Genomic DNA, 21,491 nt, shown 5'->3' on the forward strand with positions numbered 1-21,491 from the left:
ATGCAATTTCCTTCATTTTCAAGTACCTGAGATTTAGAAGGTGTGAGTAGCTATGCATCTTCATCATCAGGACCACTTTGGACCGCATGATTCATAAAACAGGAATAATATATATATATATATATATATATAACTGGAATGCATATGCAATTGAATCCTACATAATTTCAAAATACAGGAAGAACACAAGATCCCATAACATCTCTAGCAGATTACCCGTCTCTCTCCCTAATACAAAAAATCTATCCTTTTTGGTAATGGAAGGTGCGCCAGCAGACTACTAATTACATCGCTAATATCAAAAAAATTTGGTCCTCACTCTTGCTCAAATATAGGGGGATTCCTCCATCCACCCTATCTTTTGAGTAATTTGCTACTCCCTCCATTCTTAAATATATGACACCATTAACTTTTCTTCTTCGTTTGACTATTCGTCTTTTCTACAAATATTTATGCAAATAGCCAAATCTTCAAGTTAGATTCAAGAGACTCTTGATAATGGACGTAAATGTACTCATTTCACTTCATTTAACTAACTGATTAATTAAATAATGTTGGTCAAAGTTAAAGAAAAAAGTCAACGGTGTCATATAAAAAAGAACGGAGGGAGTACCAAAAATATAAAAATATTATTAGTGATGGAGAGAGAGAAAATATATAGGGTATGAGAGATAAGTAATCTACTAAAGATGCTCTAATCTAAGATATAAAGAAAAGAACATACGAGATTGGACACAAAGGAAATGCTCTTTATAGGAAAATTTATTGTAGGATTTGAGTCCTCCGAATTTCCCGTTATTTATCTGATTATCTCCGTTCAAATAGGGAGCCTCAATGGATGGATCAAATGAGCTAACCTAAGTCTTATGGATAAAATGAGCTAAACCAACATCTTATGATCCCATTTACATTGACGTAGTTCGAGTTAACAAAGGCCTTTCGATGGAGCAGTGGAAACAAACGAGAATTAGGAAAATCCCGCCAGACTAAAATTCAAAAACGAAAAGGGCATGGGCACCCCTTCCTGGCTTGGCTTCTCATACACGGCTCCAAGCTTGCGGCCATCAGCATCAGCTCATTAACACGGCTCCTCTATAAGTACCCCCCTCAAACTAAAACCCCTCGGCATTTCGGCCTTCCTCCCCCACTCCCTCTCCCCCAGCGCACAGGCGCGCCGCGCACGCAACTCAGACCCGGCGAGATGGTAAGCTCTCAATCCACTTCATGCTTCGCTTCGCATCCTTCCCTCGTAGCTTGTGTGCGCCTTGATCGTGGTTGTGCCTCTCCTATGCAGGTGATGGCTCAGAAGACGAAGGAGGCGGAGATCACGGAGCAGGATTCGCTGCTTGTAGTAAGTCTCCTCCCCATTTCCTCGCCCTTCTCCGCTTCAATTCCGTGCGATTCGAGTGGGTTCGGGCGGCTCCCGCCGATCGAATCGTTGTTGTTGGGTTGAGTTTTTCTCCCGAAATTTCGATCGGCGTATACGAGGGTTTCGTCGTGGGCTTGCTCCTTGCTGGTCCAAATTGGGGTCGATTCGAGCATCACTCGTGCTCGCGTTTTGAGTTTGTTTGCATCCGCGGAGGGTTTTGGTGGATTTGGTCTCGCTTTTACCCGTTTTGCGTGCGTATTCTAGCGCACTTGGTGCTTGAGAAGTGGGGTTTTGGGGTCTCTCTGGTCTCTGCTAATTTCTGACTCCAATAGTTCTAATTCAGTCGGTTCGTGCACGCGTTAGTAGCTTCTAGATCGATCAAATTGCGTTTGCGCACTTGTTCTCCGCGAAGCAATCTCTAATGTGCGGATAATTTTGGATGTTCTCATATATTGCTTGGTTACTGCACTGCACACATGGATTTGTAGGCGTTTTTGTTTTTCACGCTGCTTGCTTGTTCGAATTTTTCCACTGATTTGGAAGCAGCGCTCCGGAGAGGGTGCTACTATGTCCCTCCTCTCGATTTTGTCCAAAGCTCATGCGGAACCCCTACTTGTTTGTGGTCTGATTTCTGCGGTTTTGGACTGCTAGCTCCTACTTTTATGGTTGATTTCGTCGACTCTCAGCATTGGGAGCCAGTAAATCGTCTTAGACTCGGTGTGTTTAGACTTTATCAGGCCGCAATACATATATGTACGCCCCTATCAGATTGATTTGCAATTTTGCATACAGTATTTTCTCGCTGTTTCATTTTTTAAAAGAAATTAGCACTTGTAGGGGCTGCAAATAATTCATTAGGAGCCTCTAAAAATTGTCACCCAATTGAATACACACTCAGGTTCTGCTTTAGTTTTCCATCATGGTTCATTTCTGCGATTTTAAGGAGCAGGCTTGGTTAATGGTTAGTAGCCTTTTCCTCATCTTACTGCTACTTGCACAGTTGCACGTGGAATGGACATGCATTTATGTCCAAATATGCTTTCAATAGCAACACTGCTTTTATTGGAATTTGAGTTTGACAGTGCCAATGCTCGTGTTTCTAGCAGTACATATTTTAATTTGGTTCTACTTTGGGTTCAAACCAAGCAGTACATATTTTTGCATTAGTTTTTGGGATCATTAAACTCTTCTTCCACAGTTTCTAATTGGTTGTTGCATTTTGCCATTCTAAGGAGTTTAAATTGTATGTTGTAACAGTGGGAATATATGAGCTTATTAAGCCCTTCCTAGCTTGCTCCAGTAATATCAATTCTTCATTGTACTACAGCAGATTATATGTTTTTGGCAATCGGATCATGACGAATACGCACAACAACTGCTGTATTAGTAATTCCCTAGTTTGGTGATGCTTGGTTTGGTATAGAAGTTTGCTACCTTATTTACTCAAAAATGCCGTATGGTTTATTTCCATTTAGATTACTCTTGTTTATGTTCACCTATACCTTTTTGGTATATGGGATTAGTTACATTTTGCCTGGAATGTTTTCCTTTATATTGCCGGATCTCGTTTTGTATAGCATTCTGGATGTGTGATGCTATTAGCTGCAGTTGCACAATGATCTGAGTCATTGAAACAACATTCGTAGTAAAGGAGTCAGTGCATTAAATCACTTTTATATATTCTTGAGAATTGTTTAATACTGTCCATGTCTGTTTGAAAAAGAAATCTGTTGTTTGACTGTCAATCTGTGCTATACTACTGAAAGATGATGTGTTCTTTTGGTGAACATTGTCCACTTTATGTTTTCTTTCTTTTATTTCCCTTAAGGATTCTCTGAGTTAATGGGTCTTAACAATCATCTGGTGTGGGAAATCATGACATAGCCTTTTTTTTGTATCGCTATTTCTGATAACAGTCAAGTTGCTTTTATCCAACAGACAAGGAATTTGCTTCGGATTGCCATATACAACATCAGCTACATCAGAGGCCTATTCCATGAAAAATACTTCAGTGATAAGTCAGTTCCAGCACTAGGTCAGAATTGGCAATAACTTCAAACCAGCATCTATATCCAAAATCAACAGCTGATGTCAATTTTTTTTACCTCAAACACCCTTTTATTGCTGCAGAGATGAAGATTAAGAAGCTGATGCCGATGGATGCCGAGTCGAGGAGGCTGATTGATTGGATGGAGCAAGGTGAAACATACCCTTATCTCATTCAGTGACCACTGTTTAACGATTACCACCTGTCTTGTTTACTTCTAGAAAAAGTCTTTGTATTTTCCTTGTTTTGGACATCTACATGATACACACATTCCTGACCATTATTTTTCTTAGGTACATGAGAAAATAATGAATTAATAATATCAATGTACTTTTATGTATTCTAGAGCATTTCGTTTTGGAACAGAATTTGTATGTGTGACACTATTGTCCATTTGTCCTGATTCGTTTATATGATCAACTTTGGAATCAAATTTTAGGTGTCTACGATGCTTTGCAAAAGAAATATCTCAAGACCCTTCTCTTTTGTATCTGTGAGAAGGAAGATGGCCCGATGATTGAGGAGTACGCCTGTAAGTTTCGCCCCATGTAATCGCATATCAGGTTTGATTAGGGATCATGTATCTCACCTCTGCTTATTGTGTGCTGATGTTTCCTTACAGTCTCATTTAGCTACCCCAACACCAGTACTGAGGAAGTTGCAATGAACATGAGTCGTACAGGGAGCAAAAAGGGTAGCACTACATTTACTTCAAATGCTTCAGAAGTAACTCCTGATCAGATGAGGTACTTTCTTACATTGGATGCCGATTTTCTTGCATGAAGTTGCAGTCTTGTCAAAAGTAGTGTTGCATTCACATTATTATGATTTGAAACAATTTAGTATTATGATTTCATTTCATGGTGTAAGACCCCTATCTGTTGGCTGTGCTAGAAGTACACAGTTCTTCCAAAACTTGAGTAGATTATACCCATTCAATTCATGTGGAACTGGGGGTCTGGGGCCGTAGATTGTTTTTTTTTACTTGCCCTAAAGAATTCTAGCAGTGAAGGTTTGAGGTCATCATCCTTGTGGTGCTTTAATACATCCTGTAATATCAATTATGGTATTCTGGTTGTTTAACCAATGTGCCTGTTTGGTGGGAAATTGGCGTTGTGATCTATGATGATCATAACCTGACATGACCATGGTTTCCATTCAGGAGCTCTGCTTGTAAGATGATCAGAACGCTGGTTTCACTTATGAGGACCTTGGACCCAATGCAAGAGAAGGTACCTTCTCGCATTCTGTAATTTGTTTACAAACGTGCAATATATTATGCTTACCTAATTTGTTTACAAACTTGCAATATATTATGCTTACCTGAAACTGTGGTCTGTTTGTATGCAGCGAACCATTCTAATGAAGCTACTGTACTATGATGATGTCACAGTGAGTTTATTCATTTGACCACAGCAGAGAACCTTGTTCTTTTGATCTTAATAAATAAGGAAATAAATTCTCTTGTTCTTCTTGAATTTGTTGGCTGAAGTGCATACTGTTTCCCCCCATATTATCAGCCTGAGGATTACGAGCCTCCTTTCTTCAAGGGTTGTGCTGAAAATGAAGCTATTAATATATGGAATAAGAACCCCTTGAAGATGGAAGTGGGGAATGTCAATAGCAAGCACCTTGTGTTAGCTTTGAAGGTAAAGGAAAATGAGACAGCAGGTCTTTGACTTTTTACTTTGGAATTAAGTGACATTTCTCACGGTTTTTCCTTTTGTGCAGGTTAAGAGTGTCCTTGATCCATGTGACGACAACAATGTTAACAGTGGAGATGATGGCATGAGTGTGGATAATGAGTCAGATCAAGATAGTGACTTTTCTGATACTGAGGTGAATCATGATGCTATATTTGTTTTTGCAATGGCCTTAATTAGCGATCTAGTGTGTTACTAACATAAGGACTCAAGTACCCATGTCTCTAACTTCTGTTCCTTTATCTTAAGTTTTGTTTGACATAATTTTTTTATCGTATTAGGTTCGTCCATCTGAGGCAAATCGTTACGTTGTAGCTCCTAATGGTAAGTCCCCCCCCCTTTTTTTTTTGTTTGGCATTTGCTGTTTCTGGAATTAATACAGTTTTTCTAACAGATGGGAAATGCAAAGGTCAGAGTACTGGTACTATTTCAGAAGGTATATTTGGTTTGGTAACTTCATGTGCCAGTGCATAGATTTATTTGTCACTAATTACAAAGCCAGATTTTGTTAATCAAGTAGTGTATTTGTATGTCTTGGGCACTTTTATTAAAAAAAAAGTGTCTTAGTCACTTCTGAATTTGATATGTTTCACAGTAGTTGTTGTCCATGCATATTTGCTCTTCTGACTTTCAATGTTCGCAGATGATACTCAAGATGCTGCTCATGAGGAAGAGCTAACAACCCAATTAAAAGAGTGGATATGCTCAAAAGAAATTGGAACCATTAATGTTTCAGATGTCCTTTCTAACTTCCCTGACATATCCATGGTAATTTGCTGCTGTTCTGTATATTATTCGTTTTCTGTGCTATATTTATAAGCAAGTGACAAACTTTTTGCAGTACAGCACATGTAAATCAACCCATGTCTTCATACACACTACATGAGTTGTATGACCTGTTTTTGACAACCTCGTGTTGATATTTTGCAGGAAATGGTTGAAGGTAATGCAGGAAAAGGGTTTTGTTTGCAGGAAATAAAATCAGGCATTCCTTCTTTACTCCCATTGAAGTATTAAGTTGCTAGACTAATGGTTGGCTTTTCAGATATCATGGAGAGGCTACTTAAAGATGGTGTACTATCCAGGGCAAGCAAAGATGGTTATACCATCAACCAGGTCAACCTAATGAAGTGCATTGTTTATCATATGCTATACTTTATTTCAAGTTTTTGCTAATACTATTTTTTTACTAACAAGGTATTGGAATTTTTCACATTTCAGAGTGTTGACCCTAAAACACCTCATATAAAGAAAGAGGTCATCATGCAAAATGTATCACCAACTGAAGGAACCAAATAGAACAATGATGATTTGATATATATGAAGGTTAACATTCGCTACCTAGTTTTGCTTATGTATGCCACTTGCCACCTGCTGAAATCTGATACAACATTATATTGTCAGGCATTATATCATGCACTTCCCATGGATTATGTGACAATAGGCAAACTTCAAGGAAAGCTGGATGGGGAAGCCAGCCAGAATACGGTCCGTAAGTTAATCGACAAAATGGTGCAAGATGGATATGTGAACAATTCAGCCAACCGAAGACTGGGTAATTAGTTGAATTTATATACAGCAAGTCTGAAACACCTTATTACTTTCTAGTATATCTCCAGGTGTTTGTCTATTACTCCGTCTGTCTCAAATTATTAGTCGTTTTGGCTTTTCTAGGTGTATACTTTTTGTTATGCATCTAGATATATATTATGTCTAGGTGCATAGCAAAATCTATGTATTTAGAAACCCAAAACGACTAATAATTTGGGGAGAATGGAGTATGTTGTTGAATTAGTAGTCTAACATGTCGTGTTGGAAGTAACTTGAGTTACAGGACATTGGAACTCATGAATTAATATTGATCAATATATTACTTTAGTCCTGTTTCTTCAAAGGACAACTGTAACTCAAATAATTACTTGGTTTGGTGCATGGCAACAATTACTTGCATCATTTGCAGAATTTCTGAACGAATTTCCTTGAGGTAGGATATATGTTGTGTCAGGAGAGGATGTTGTCTAAACTAATACTTGTTTATGGAACTTAGGGCCTGTTTGGAGGGATACATACTATAAGAATTTTGGCTGTTTGAATGGGCTATAGTTCTGGGTCATGTTTTATTGTTGCATTCTGATTTGTTAAAAGCTAATGACTCAGGATGCCTGATCTTGTCATTTTGTAGTCCCAGCTTTGAAATGCAATGTACTGACAGTAAATTACTCCCTCCATCCCAATTATAGGGGCGTTTTGGTTTTTCTAGGTGCATAGCTTGATATACGCTATGTTATGATTTGTAATGAAGGGAGTAATTAACTAAAAACAGTTGTCTAATTTGTGATTCTACCATGCTATCATACTTAGATACCCATATGCAGTTGTCTAATTTGTACTTGCAATACCTGATATGCTGTAGGCAAAGCAGTCATTCACTCCGAATCCAGTAACAGAAAGCTCCTTGAGATAAAAAAGATACTGGAAGGCAATGATGGCGAACAGATGGTAACGTATCATCTATACTCTAATAAGATTTTTTCATATCACTAGCAGCTCCAACAACTCCTTGCAACGTTGTTCTACCAAAGAGTCAGCGTTCATGGACTAGTCGTCAATATATGTTACATTGTGCAGGTCATTGACACCAATGCAGAGCGTGCTGAGTCCGAGCGCAAAGAACTTCTGAAAGGTAAGTGCTAAAGGAAATCTGCATCTCCACACTACTTCAATGATGAATTTTGCATTGCTCTAGTGATATCATGTTGTTCAAACGTGTCCAAATTCTCTTTTCACAGTCCATGAAATGAGAGATGGCTCCACAATGGGTTGCCTCCACTCAATCGGATCTGATCTTACCCGCACCCGGGAGCTACCAGAGTTGCAGCAGAATGTGTCCATGCAGAGCGGGCAAGAAGCTTCGGCAATAGATAAGGATCCTAGCAGGACTCCCACAAGTGCGCGTGAGGTATATCCACAGCCTGGTCTCCCAGTAAAATGTTACAACCTAGAGCATTGGTGATCCCAAACATTGAGTTGAATGTATGTCTGAAACTTTCTTGCAGCTGGCGGTGCCTGTTTGTTCCCTGGAGAGTGGAGTGCTTGGACAGAAAATCAAAAGGTCCCTTACTGTTGGTAGTGAGATGCAATCTACCCAGGACAAGCGATCCAGGAAGGCTAGCATGGTAAACTCAGCATTTATTCTCTGAAATGAACTCACGTCACAGATAATTCAATCCTATCAAGATCGACATGTTCATCTTGTACCCCACATCACTGCTACAGCATGACATCATGAACACTGAATTGTAACCCCCCATGAAAATGCCGCAGGTGAAGGAGCCGATACTCCAGCATGTCAAGCGCCAAAAGCCTCAGGCCCAGTGAGGTGGGGTGGAACTGTGGAAGTAACACGCTCAGCTAACCTCGTAGTTCAGGCGAAGTACAGATCCGAGTTCAGGCCCTTCTGCAGATAGGCAACTACAGCACTCACGGTAGATTGTAGATTTCAGTCCCTATGTTTCGCAAGGTAGAGTTTTGTTCCTCTGGTGTGTCGTTCAGGCGTAGAACTTCAGACCCCAAGTCAGTTTCTTAAACCTGTGCAGATAGAGCACCCCAGCAAGTTCAGTGCCCATGTTGAGTTATGTTCCACTGTGACCTGGCTATGCTGTTGTTCCTCAGCGACAAACACGCCGCTGGAACTTATAAATGAGATGTGGTCACACATTGTTGGAGATCCTCTTTGGTTGGTCGAGGCCGCTTTTGTTTGTTGGATCTATTTAACATCACACCGCAACTGGACTTTCCCTTTTTCGACAAGCCTTTCCACGGGGGCACTGTTCACGCGGACAGGGCTCGGCTCGCAGCTCGCTGCCTCCTCTCCTTGCCTGCCGTATTGCGAAAGTTTCCGGAGGGGACCGGCTTGGATGCCCATGCCCTCGTCTCCTTTCCTGCGTAGTGGCACTGATGTCCGATGATCGGTAGGTGGTCTCCGTGGATCGTGACCAAGCCTTAATTTCGCCCCATGTGCTTATGTTGCGGTACACCTGTGCTAACTGCTCGAGCTACGGTTGTGCGTGAATGATTGATTCATTTCAGTCGTTTGGGGGATCCGTTGGCTGCACCCCAGTTATTGCCGGCGCTGTGGTCACGCCTCCTGGAGGCTGGAGTTAATGGGATGTAGGCCGGGTCCCTGGTTGCTGGGGTTGTGGTGGATTGGGTGGCAATGGTACGTTTGGATCTTGGGATAGAATCTTCCTACCCTTGCTTAGCAAGCGCTCACCAGTCACCACAGTTTCTTTTACCGGAGAATTTCACCGCGGATTCTTAAGAGCTCCTGAACATATTTTTGCTAGCATATCGGGTAAACGATACGAGATCATCCTCTGCTTTGTACCGGCCGGTCATGGCTGCAGTTTTTACTCCATTGGTGTAGAATTTATAGAGAACCATGCCAAGCTTATTGCATCAATTCATGTTTACGGGCTTTCGAACGTTTTTGGCAAGAGGTGTGTTCATGAACACACACGGCACTGAAACAAAAATCTTTTTTTTAGAGCAACTCCAACAAATTGATTTTCCCCTTTTTCCTTTCCACTTTTTCTCAATATAAGGGATTGATGTTGAAAAAACCTACTCCAGCAGATTGATTTTCCATCTCCCTTTCCTTTTTATTTTTTCTCAATCCCCAATAATTTCTCTCCAATCCCCAATAGAAAGGGGAGACATCACATCTCCCTTTCCATATAGAAATAGAGGAAAATCAATCTGCTGGAGCACTTCTTCCATATATGTTGAAATTGAGAAATGTGATTTCCCTATACGATGAGAAAGAGGAAAGGGACAGATTAATTTATTGGAGTTGCTCTTAGGACAATGTAAAGTACCCCCGTGTGTACAACGAACCCGCTCCGTATTTCTTAGATCTGTACCACACTATACCACAAAAGTACCCCCCGTGAAATAATGCGAACGTCGGAACGATTTTGTTCAGATTCACATGAAATTTGTACGGTGCTCTGGGAAAGAAAAATAATCACTTGTTTGCGCGCCGGTTCTTCTGCGTGTGCCAACCCAAGGGCCGCCCCAACTCGGCTCGTCCGAGCCCGGTTGGATCGGCGCTCCGCCCGCCCGTCGTCTGGAAGACTGGAACCCAAACATTCTCGCGCACAAACGCGGGAGCCGCCGGGACTCCGCGATGCCGCCGAAGCCGGCGAAGAAGCCGCCCGCCGCCGAGCTCGAGTACTGCGAGCTGTGCCGCCACCACCACGACCTGGGACGGCGCCACCGCTACGGCAGCAAGCACCGGGACAAACTCGGCGCCACGCTCACCCGCTTCCGGTCCAAGCTATCCGACCTCCGCCGCGCCCTCCTCCAGGGCTCCCCCTCTTCCCAGCCGCCGCGGCCCCGCCTCTGGTGCCCATTCTGCTCCACCGACCTCGACGACCGCTCCGCCTGGTACTCGCTACCTACTCCTCGTCCCCGCACACCTAGGGTTTCGGTTTGGATTTACAGGTGCTAGCTGGTTCCAATTGCAGCGTGGAATTGCCCGATAGAACATGCATTTGGGCACTAGTTGGCTGAACCATCGTACAGTAGGATAAGGGGCTCAGTACGGCGGGCGTTGGATGCGTAATTAGGTTTCCTGAGCACTGTAGACAAAGGATTTTTAGGGGCGGAATTAACTTCGGTTCTGTTCCATTACAGTAGCGATGCGATTTACCATCTGGCAAGTGGTGAGCACCTGAAGGGTGTGAAGGATTTCCTGCGGAAGCATGGGGGAGGGATGGATCAGGTGGATTCGCTTAGGATTTCAGAGGATGAGCTTGCTAAGGTGTGTCATATGCTTTGATTGCCCTCATTTTTCAGTCTAGTTATGTAAGAGGGTCTATTTAGGTATGCTGTTGATTGTTTTTTTTTTTGTGAATTGACCTGACAGAATGAGATGTTACAGTGTGTGCTAAGCTGATCTGTCATAATTTTGTAATTTCAGTGGGAGAAAGGCTGTGAATCCTTCAGCAAAGGAGCAAAGACGGAGACTGAAGGGCTGATTGGACCATCCCTTGGGCCAATGAAAGATATCCAAAATGAATCTACCTGTGATAATTTGGATAGTTGTGCAGAAACCAATATCCCATCTTTTAGTAATACTGCATCTTTTGTTGTTATGCCTTTACAAATTCCTACCAATGGGGCATACCACCCTATTAGTACAGCGTGTCATGGAGCTTTTGCTTCTGCAAGTGTTTCTTATTCTGCTCCATATGGAACTGTTGGACTACCCATCACACCTTGGGGATCGGCCAGAACACATGAACAGCAGGCTGTGCTGTCTACAAATTGTTTTCACAGTACTGAAATGAAAGGTAAGAACAAGCGTCAAATTACTGTACCGCCACCAATGCTTCTATTTTCTGTGATTATATTTCTTGGTTCATATTTGGATAATTTTATTTCCTTTTGTAGGTCAACAATCTACTATCCTTGGAAATGGACGAAGCCCATCGATTTCTTGTGATGCACATGTAAGTCTGTAGTGCGCACGCACTTGTCAATGCAACAAGTAGCACAAAATCCAGTGAAAAAAATGACAATAAATGATGTGATGCTTCAATATTATCATGGCTCTGATATTCGAAATACTGTTAGCAATTGATAATATGCATTTCACTTGCACAAAAGAAAGGTATGCTTCTTAAATGTTGTACCGCAGGAGCTTGCACCATTAAAGTATATCGAACCTCAATGGCAGGAAAGCTAAACAAAGGGAATTTGTCACAGAATTTGAAGCAGTTTTAGCCAATGACTTAGCATCTAATTTATGTTTATTTTTTGTTTTTTGTTTTATTTAGATCAGTTAGTTACCGTTGTAGTGTGTGTGTTTTTTTTTCACATAACCACATTATTGGATTTTATGTGTGTAGTTTATATTTTTCTTCACAAAATCACAATACATTGGAGAACAGCACACAAATGCTTTTCCGTTTCTGTTTGAACTTGTTGCCTTGTTTATTTTCTTGCACTGTTCCCCCTATTTGAAAACATCTTTTTACCTTCCCAAGTAACAGGTTACAATCTCCGTTGGCCCATGGATTGGCTATATGATCCGTAGTTGGTCCACTACATTCATGTTCCACATGTGGCCATTGTAAATGCTATCAATATGTTAGCAAAACATGCACTGGATTGTGGTTTTGTAGTTTAAACAGAATGATAATCATATGCTTCTACAAAGAAAAAGTTTTCTCTTGTTAGTTCTTTGAAGTTCTTGTATATTAAGAAAAGCATATTATGCATGCAATATTCAATACAGAAGTACATGTGTCTAATGCTCTGTTTTTTCTCTCTCTCTCTCTCGTTTATTCCGCATGTATGCATAATTGGTGTGCTTGTTTGATGCACAGATTTTACCTTCGCAGGTCCAACAAAATCACCCTGGAGGGAATTTGAGCATTGGTATGGGATGCATTTGCTTTTATATTCTTGTGTTGTAATTTTTGACAAACACTAGTCTTTGCTGGCACCTGTGGGGATTCTCTCTCTTTTTTTTGCCCTTCTCAGAATTCTGAAACAACATCATTTCTATATAGGCCCAAAAGCAAATGTGCATACTGGTGCTCCTCCTTGGTTAAAAGCAAATGAGCATGATCCAAATAATTTGTTACTCAGAAGCTGTGGTCCTCCTGGGAAAGGGAAATCAAGGAAACTCAACCCAAAGCGTATTGGTGCTGCATGGGCAGAAAGAAGAAGAGCTGAAATGGACATGGAGAAGCGAGGCGAAATTGTTCCAGAAACATCTGATTCTAGTTGGCTACCTAATTTTGGTGGTGTCTGGCAATCTGGGACCAGAAAGGAATCGAGGAAAGGTTTTGAGAAGAACCGCAAACTTCATGACACAAAGAGCAACCATGAGTTATCCTTGGAGATAAAACCATACATCAGCAAACGGATGGTAAATGTGATTTTTCATTTTTTTTTCATATTTAACTTCACCTCAACACTAGCTGCAAACAGTTTCAGACTGTCATTTCTCATCTATTTCAACAATGGTACCATATAAGTTGCCCTGCTTACAGCTGGCTTTATTGTCATTTCCTTTCTTTGGTATTAAGTTACAATCTGCACTGTACTCAAGTCGCTTGAGCTGTTTACGAGTAATTTGTTTTTGGTATTAAGTTACATGGAAGGGACATACAGTACTCATCATGTTAGTTTTCAGCTTTGTGCGTGTTGCAAAAGTATGACTTGCCAAATATTTTAATCATGCGCTTCTGTACCAAAGTATTTAGTTAGATCTGCCATTCCACCTAGGCTATGTTATAAGGCATTTTGAAAAGGAGGCTCGATCGTGTGAGCATAAGCTAGAAGGCTATCTGCAGCTACATATAGCTGTTTCCATACTGAGTTAATGAGGAAAACAGAGCGTGTTAAATCAAGATGGTTCTTGTGATCATTTTACCCTCTTACTGTTTTTCCCAGAACCATAAGAATGCCAGCCTCCACGATACATATCCCATAGTTTTTACGTTTACTTAGATGCTGCATTTCTGAATTTTGATTATTCAGTTGAATGTATTTATAAACACACATGTTTGTCTTTCCTCTTGCTGTCTTGCAGCGTGCAGGCGTTGATAAAGCTTCTGACAATGCTGAGCAGCTTGGCAGTCATCTGGAACAGTAAACAGATGTACCGTGTACCATCGCCAGACGTTTATGGTACAGGTACGAGCCTTTTCACACTGGTAAAAGAGTATCGAAAGCTCTAGCGTGCACATTTAAGGCTTGCCAAATTATCGCACGCACTGTTCCAGAAATCTACACTTGCCATTAGCAGACCAACCCTGCTGTCTCAGCTTTCCGTCAATAGAAACATCACAGCAACTTTTGGGCTGTGTTTAGATCCGCTTGATCCGCGAAAAGCGGGTGAAAAGGGTTACATCGGATACTGTAGTAGTGTACTGTAGTATTTTTCGTTTGTTTATGGTAAATATTGTCCTATCATAGGCTAATTATGCTCAAAAGATTCGTCTCGCAACGTACATCAAAACTATGCAATTAGTTTTTTTATTTACCTACATTTAGTACTCCATGCATGTGTCATTTGCTATATTTAATGTTTCGATGTGATTTCGATGTGATGGAAAGTTTGGAAAGTTTGGAGTTGGGGGAAGTGAACACAGCCTGTAGGTAAATAAAAAATTAATTGTGTAGTTTTGATGTACGTTGCGAGACGAATTGCGAGACGAATCTTTTGAGCCTAGTTAGTCTATGGTAGGACAATATTTACCACAAATAAACGAAAATGCTACAATATGCTACAGTATCCGATGTGACCCTTTTTACCAGCTAAACACACCTTGATCGCACAATTCAATGTCGCCAGCAATCAATGTGATGATATTTGGGGGGGGGGGGCGTTTAGTTCCCAAAAATTTTCACTCCCCTTTGAAACACATGTATGAAGCACTAAATGTAATTAAATAATAAAACTAATTACACAGTTTGGATGTACACGACGAGACGAATCTTTTGAGCCTAATTAGGGCATGATTAGCCATAAGTGCTACAGTAACCCACATGTGCTAATGATGCGGTCAAAGGCCTCAAAAGATTCGTCTTGCGGTTTCCAAGTGAGTTCTGAAATTAGTTTTTTAATTAGTGTTCGAAAAGCCCTCCTGACATCTGGTCAAACATTGATGGGACACCCAAAATTTTTTGTTTTTGGGAACTAAACGCACGACTAGCTGCAGGAGTCGTGGAATGATTGCGCGCCGTCTTGGATCTTTTTATTTCTCTGCCCCTGTTTGGTTCTTCGTAGTATAAGTAGCACAAAAATTTTGACCAATAATTTGGGTTACTAAATAAAGGTAATTTATAAAACTAACTCCACAACCCTGCGCTACTTCGCGAGACGAACCTAATAAGGCCTTTGACGCACGATTAGAGGATGGTACTGTAGCATCATTGTAGCCAATCATCAATTAATTACTGTCATTAGATTCGTCGTGAAAAGGTTTTGCAAATAAACTTCGTTTAGTACTTCATGCATGTGAGATTTTTTCTCGGGAATCGTGTGGGCTACTCATCGTAGCAAACCAAACAGACCCTCTGAAGCACTATGTAGGGCAGCTGTTCCTGACTCTCTCTCTCTGCTCACTGTTTGGCTCCTGCAGATGGAGGTCGCGCCGCGCAGATGTCTCTGCAGCTGTAGAAGGGCGTCCCCTAGGGCGCAGCCCGATTGGTTTCCCTGTCAGCTCGTGTCTGGGAAAGCTCATTTATGGGCGCTGCCAATACGCGGAATACCATGCCGAGTGTTTTGACAAGTACGAGTACTTTACTCACCACGCTGGTGGTGGTATTTCGCGGCGTGAAGCTGTTCGTCCGGTGACTCTGATGAATGTGAGGAGTTTTTCTGCATGATGCTAGCTGGTCTGGTCAGGGAGCGGCTCGGTGCGTTGTGTCCGACAATGTGGCTGATGGGCCCTTCCTGCATTTGACTCCCGTGCATTGAGCAGTTTTTTTACCTGAGCAATCACACGTGGCTTAATTGACTTGTGGTGGCGCGATTCTGCCACGCGGTCAAATGTTTCCCCCCCCCCCCCGGGTGAGGTCATCATTGATCGCAACTGAACCTTAGGCCACCCTGTAAAAGCAAAAACGCAAAATTTTGTGAAGGAATTTTGCAAATTTGAAGGACTAAATGAAGTCTATTTACAAATTTTTTTGCATGGATGGACTGTAAATCACGAGACGAATCTAATGAGCTTATTTAATTCATGATTTGCAACAGTAGTGCTACAGTAACCATTCACTAATTATTAATTAGCCATGAATTAATTAGCATCATTAGATTCGTCTCGCGATTTACAACCCATCTGTACAAAAGTTTTGAAAATAGACTTCATTTAGTACTTCGAAGATTCTTTCGCAAAAAAAAATTTGCATTTACACCTTCGTGAACTAGACACGGCCTTAGCCTTTTTGACCGGACGAGAGGCAGCACGACGTGAGTGCCTTTTTGTTCTTTTTCTTTTTGCGTGATGTCATGCTGCTCAGCATCCTTTTTGACCGGACGAGAGGCAGCACGACGTGAGTGCCCTTTTTTTCTTTTTCTTTTTGCGTGATGTCATGCTGCTCAGCATCCGAAGTCCGCCGGTCGGTATACGGGCCTGTTTGGTTTGCAGCAGCGTGACAGTGAATAATGATAGTTTGACCGTTAATTACGATGTCAAACAAAATCAGTTTATAAAACCAACTTTAGAACTCTCGCACTAGTGATCCTGAAGAATCTAATGAGGTCTTTGACTGTGCGATTAGAGGACGGTTACTGTAGCATCATTGTAGCAATTATCGACTAATTACTATCGTTAGATTCGTCGCGAAAAATTACACATATTCCTGAAAATGTTTTGCAAATAGATTTTATTTAGTATATCATGCATGTAAAAAAAATTCGTAGAATGGAATAGCGTGGTGAAAACAAACAAGGCCACGGTAAATAAAAATAGTTACATGGCGCTGTCAGGGATGCTGGCAACTTGAACTCCCAAAGGGCAGACAGGCTCGGCTGTCGGCACGGTAGGGTAAATCGCCGCCCCTTGTCTCGTTGCGAGGGCTTACCAGCAGCACGCACAGCGGCACAGGCGCGCGGCAGTGAGTCAGCGTGCAATCTCTGGCGCATACACATGTGACCCTAGCTAGAAGACGCTACAGGGAAAGCAAGATAAGAAAAGGAGATTTTTTTCTTAAATAAATGTGTGTGTGAGAGAGAGAATAAAAAAGACATAAGAAATTATCAGCTCTAGTAGTTCACAAAAGCATCCGAACCGAAAAGAAAAATCATGCTGGCGTGTGTTGCTCCCAGCTACGCAGACTTGACAAGGCCATCAATTTTGCAGAGGTTTCGTTAATAAAATCGCTAGAGTACATGAAGGCCGTAACCCTTGAGGCCGCCCTCGAAGGCTTGAAGAGCAACAACCACCAGTTGGTGATGGCGATCCCGATCCACACACGGGCGGGCCGCTGGCGGTGGCCGCGTCGTCGTCTTCCGCCGGGCGCGGCACGCCGGTTTCAAAGCGCGCAGTGTGCCCCGACAGCGACCCCGCCCGAGCCGTCGCGCTCGCGCGCACTGTTCCGGGGCCGAGACGCCGAGCCGAGCCCCGCGGCCAGCGCCAGGCTCTCGCCCCGCACGCGCACGCACGCGGCGGGGCAGAGGGGGATCCGAATCGAACCTCCGATCCGCTCCCTGTAGCCTGACCAGAGGGCGACGGCGACGGCGGCGCTGGATACAGTCATACAGATACCCCCCATACCCCCCCCCCCTGTCCCGATCGTAACGCGAGTACCGAGCCGTCGATTCCGGTCGCCGTCGCCCGCTGGGCCTGGCCGCGGCAAGAGCAGGGGTGGAAAAGGTGGTGGTGTGCTCTGCTTGGCGTTTTCGGCTGGCGTGCCGCTGGCGCGAGGGCCCCGCGGCGAGGGTTCGGGGAGAACTAGGAAGGAGAGGCTGCCATGTCTCGTTCGTGCGGAAGGGTTCCGTTGTGTGAACGCCGTGGCGTGCCTGGAAAACAAGAGGGCGGGCGCGGCACGGAACTCGCACGGGCGGCGGCGAGACGTGGAGAGCAGAGCGCACCTTGCTCGCCCGCAGCGTCGTCTCGCGGGGTGTTTAGTTGGTGAAAAAGTTTTAATTTAGATACTATAGCATATTTTGTTGTTACTTGATAATTAATATTTAATTATGGATTAATTAATATCATTAGATTCATCTCGTATGAATTAGTTAAATTATATAATTAATTATTTTTTCAACTACATTTAATATTCCATACATATGTTTGAAAGTTTGATTTGACAGCTACTTTGCAAACACAAGTTGGCTCAGAAGTTCGATAACTAAACGCTGCCCTAGGCGCCTCCTGCTCGCTCGGGGACGAGGACGTGGCAGTTGCGCCGTGATCCTTCTCGATTTTCTCTCTCCTCTCGCACTCACACGCAGGCGGAGCAAGCACAAGTTGGCAGGTATCATCGTCGTCCACTAGACGTAGCACACGTAGCAGCAGCAGCTAGAGTGGCATCTAAAATTTCAAAAATAATTAATTATATAGTTTGTTTGTAATTTGTGAGACGAATTTTTTTAATCTAATTAATTCATAATTAAATAATAATTACTAAATAAAAACAAAAGTACTACAATTTCAAAGTTCCAGAAATTTTTACAACAAGCCCCTAGTCGATCGTTCTGCTGGGCGTGTGGTCCTGCTCCACCACCGATGGACGGATGGATGGGTGGGCACAATAAAGGCCAACAGGAGCCGTCTGTCTCCTGCACAGTAGGAAGCAATCCAACTGCCCATTGGGAGGCCCACAGTGGTAACTCTCAAGCATGGGAGCTTACCGGCGGGGGTTCGAACCCCGTCCCGCACCTGGGTACAGTGGGGCGTGAGTGTGTGCTGGTGTGTGTGCGTGTGTAGTGGTGTGCGTAAATTTCTGTACGACGTGTTTTGAGACTTCTCAGACAGTCTCAACTGTGCTGAGTCTGGTCAGCGTGGACGTCCAAAAATTTTACATGACTCCCCAGTACTTCTGAGTGCTTCAAAAAAAAATCCAACTACCCATAGAGGAATCCCCCCTCCCCCGCGTCGCTCCTCTTGGCGACTCGGGGGCGATCCGCACTGCCGGCAAACTCTCCTCCCCGGGACGCCCCTGGTGGCCGCCGCCCTCCCTCTTCCCTTCCTCCTCCCCCGCCTCACTCCTCCTGGTCCCCAAGCTTGCCCTTGACGTCGACTTGTCGCCGGCTGCCGGGGTCGGATCCGGGGTCCGCCGGGCCGGATCTAGCCATTTCTGGCTGGATTGCTCCCTCCCCCGCCTCCTGCCGGCCTGGGCGCCGCGGCGTCGCGGCCGTCTCGGTGTCGCGGCCACCTATGACTTCGGGTGGCCTCGCCGCCGCCGGTGCCGCTCCGGGGCCGTGGCCATCGCCGCTCGTCTCGGGTGGTTGCATCCCGCGCGCCTTCGTCCGTCGGGCCGCCCCTTCTCGTCGTGGTGGCCTCCGGGCCTGGGGATCCCCTTCCCATGGCCACGGGTTGGGGTTTCCCTTCCCTTTGTTGCTGCCCGTGGTCGCCGTGGGTCGTGGGGGTTCCTCTGCCGGTGGGGGCGCCATCTGTTGGCGCTGCCGTTGGTGGACGCTTGTGGCGGGCGGCGTTCGTCTAGTTCCTAGGATCTTGGGCGAAAGCTCTGCCTAGTACTGTGCTGGGCCAACAACGACGGCACTTGCGGGCGTCGTTCCCCTCGCTGGAGGTGTTGTTGTGTTGCCCTGGGAAACGTCGTCCTTCCGCCTCTTCGCTGTGGTCTCCATCATTTCGGCGCGCCTTGTGGTGGGTCATCGTCACTGGGGTGGGTGCTCTGGGGTGGAGCTGAGGCGAAAGCCTTTGCCTTCGGGCGCCGTTATCCTTCTTGGAGGCATCATTCGTCCGCTCCTTCCTCCGCTGTGCCCACTATGGCTGGTCACCTTCCCCTGTACCTGCCTCGCTCTGATTTATGCACTGTCGTCTTGGAAGCATAGGTTTGTGGCGGATGCTTTGCCGCCCTGTTGCGATGTCTGCTTTTGCTTGCAGATGGTGGATCGTTGGCGGATGCGTTGCTGCCGTACTTTGGTGGATGCTTTGCCACCGTGATCGTGTTGCTTGGTGGATGCTTTGCCACCTATCGTTACTTCGAGCTTGGCGGATGCTTTGCCGCCATTCCTCTAGGCTTTGCCGCTATGGTCGTGCTTTTCGGTGGATGCTTCGCCACCATCTTCTGCTTCGTGTTGGCGACAGTTTTTTGATCCAGCTCCTCGGGTGGCCTTTGTTTTGGTGGTTTGTTTGGAGTGTCCTCCCCCTCTGTGTGTTCTTCTGCTGTATGTGACTGTTTGTGAGTTTGTCTGTATTTTTTCTTCAGTTTTTCTTTTTTGTTAGTCTTTTGTGTTCTTGTGTGGTCCAAGTCCTGTTTGGCCGCAACAAGATTGTGTCTGTAATTGTTTTTTTAATGAAAAACGTGCTTAGGCACGGTCGCGAAAAAGAGTCGGGATCCCACTCGCCTTCTCCTCCTCCGTCTCCTCGCACCACCTCTCGCTCCACTCGTAATGCTGGCATAGCATAGCTCCGCTCCTACCGGGCGTAGCTGCGGCCGCCATGCTTTTCTGATTACTGTTACCACTCGCGCCAGGGAAGATGAACGACTGGCTGCTGCAGCAGCTGCTGCCGCCCTGGGATTTCTGTTCAACAATTACTGCCACCAGTAAGTGGGCCTTTCCCTTTTACCTGTACAGTAACAATACAGTGCTTCTTTTTTTCACTCCGGATTTTTCTGTCCAGTAATGTCGAGAGATTGCGCACAGGAAGTTAATCGCAAGGCTTGTCGATGATCTCATGTTGGTTACTAGTCAGGATGGGATCATTGAATGGTGCTTGCAGAGAAAACCTTCCACATTTTTGGGCGCGGGTAGGATTCGGTGAAGTCATGACGACCCCGCTCATCGGACAGTTATGGAACAAGATCGCTAGGTGCCACTGATCTCTCAAGCGAGGAAGGGCAAGTTACTTGTGATGCGAGGCTGGTGCTTTCACCAGCTTCCACTGTTCTGAATGTTGCTCACGGCTCTGAACCGGCACCAACCGTACGTGTATTAACAGAGGCGATTTCTGTTTCGTCAAAGTGTTACTGTATTGATTTGTACGGTCATTGTTCATCAGTGCCCCTTTTTTCGTATAACAACTGCGTTGATCCTGCCTGTTAATTTAAGTTGCTTGCACTTCTCGCGGTGCTTACAGTCACAACACCTTCACCAACAGCAAGAAACTGACTGTCCAACAGTTCGCAGTTGACGAGAGCACGTTCATGCCTCGATCGACGGTCAGCATCAGCTGCGCATTAGCTTCTTCACACGCATGCATGGCGATCATATCCGTACGTGTGCTAGCACAACTACGCGTCTGTGGTCACGGCTCGCTTGGCTAATAGCTTTGCTCACGATCAGGTGACCTGACTGACAATCCACCAGACCACTGCATGCATGAGCTCTGTTGCAGGCCATGTTTTACTTCACGCTGCTGTACTTGTTGTGTTTGGCGGCTTTGGCCAGGTCAAAGACGTGCGAGATAGCAACCGTATGGTACTTGAGCACGTCAAGAACATGCATCGAAATCCATGGGGTGGTCGTCGGGAAGAGGTCGACGTTTTTGTCAAGTGTGAAAGACTTGTGTGAAACATGCACGGCCTCTTGTTTGGTTGGCAGGAAACCGATTGATGCATGGGTTCACTTTCACATTGTTGACATGGTAATAAGGACTCGTGTTTCAAGCCTCACAAAAGCAGACGGTTAACTTGCAGTGGGGGCTGATTTGCATGC

The 21,491-nt window shown here is 44.4% G+C and overlaps 1 protein-coding gene and 1 pseudogene across 2 annotated transcripts; one reads left to right on the forward strand and one right to left on the reverse strand.

Annotated features, from left to right (window-relative positions):
- The first annotated feature begins 1,144 nt into the window (after positions 1–1,144).
- Positions 1,145–15,541, forward strand: LOC120661174 (annotated as a pseudogene). The gene is made up of 30 exons (XR_005669817.1): positions 1,145–1,204; positions 1,295–1,351; positions 3,308–3,404; positions 3,500–3,568; positions 3,856–3,948; positions 4,039–4,162; positions 4,579–4,648; positions 4,767–4,808; positions 4,937–5,065; positions 5,148–5,255; positions 5,401–5,443; positions 5,514–5,555; positions 5,763–5,887; positions 6,050–6,062; positions 6,165–6,235; positions 6,341–6,445; positions 6,524–6,674; positions 7,533–7,618; positions 7,748–7,802; positions 7,909–8,078; positions 8,176–8,295; positions 8,444–8,466; positions 10,385–10,567; positions 10,817–10,943; positions 11,103–11,475; positions 11,576–11,634; positions 12,529–12,565; positions 12,700–13,061; positions 13,728–13,831; positions 15,283–15,541. The product of XR_005669817.1 is annotated as a meiosis-specific protein PAIR2-like (transcript).
- A 3,310-nt stretch (positions 15,542–18,851) lies between these two features.
- LOC120662753 (basic salivary proline-rich protein 4-like) lies at positions 18,852–19,262 on the reverse strand. The gene has a single exon (XM_039941833.1). The coding sequence runs from the start codon at positions 19,260–19,262 to the stop codon at positions 18,852–18,854; it is 411 nt and encodes a 136-aa protein (XP_039797767.1).
- Positions 19,263–21,491: the final 2,229 nt, after the last annotated feature.

The sequence above is a fragment of the Panicum virgatum genome, chromosome 2N (assembly GCF_016808335.1).
Source record: "Panicum virgatum strain AP13 chromosome 2N, P.virgatum_v5, whole genome shotgun sequence".
Lineage (NCBI taxonomy): Eukaryota > Viridiplantae > Streptophyta > Magnoliopsida > Poales > Poaceae > Panicum > Panicum virgatum.

Excerpts from the sequence above, each read along its gene's own strand:
- LOC120662753 (XM_039941833.1), bottom strand. The coding sequence starts at position 19,262 with ATGGCGCCCCCACCGGCAGAGGAACCCCCACGACCCACGGCGACCACG.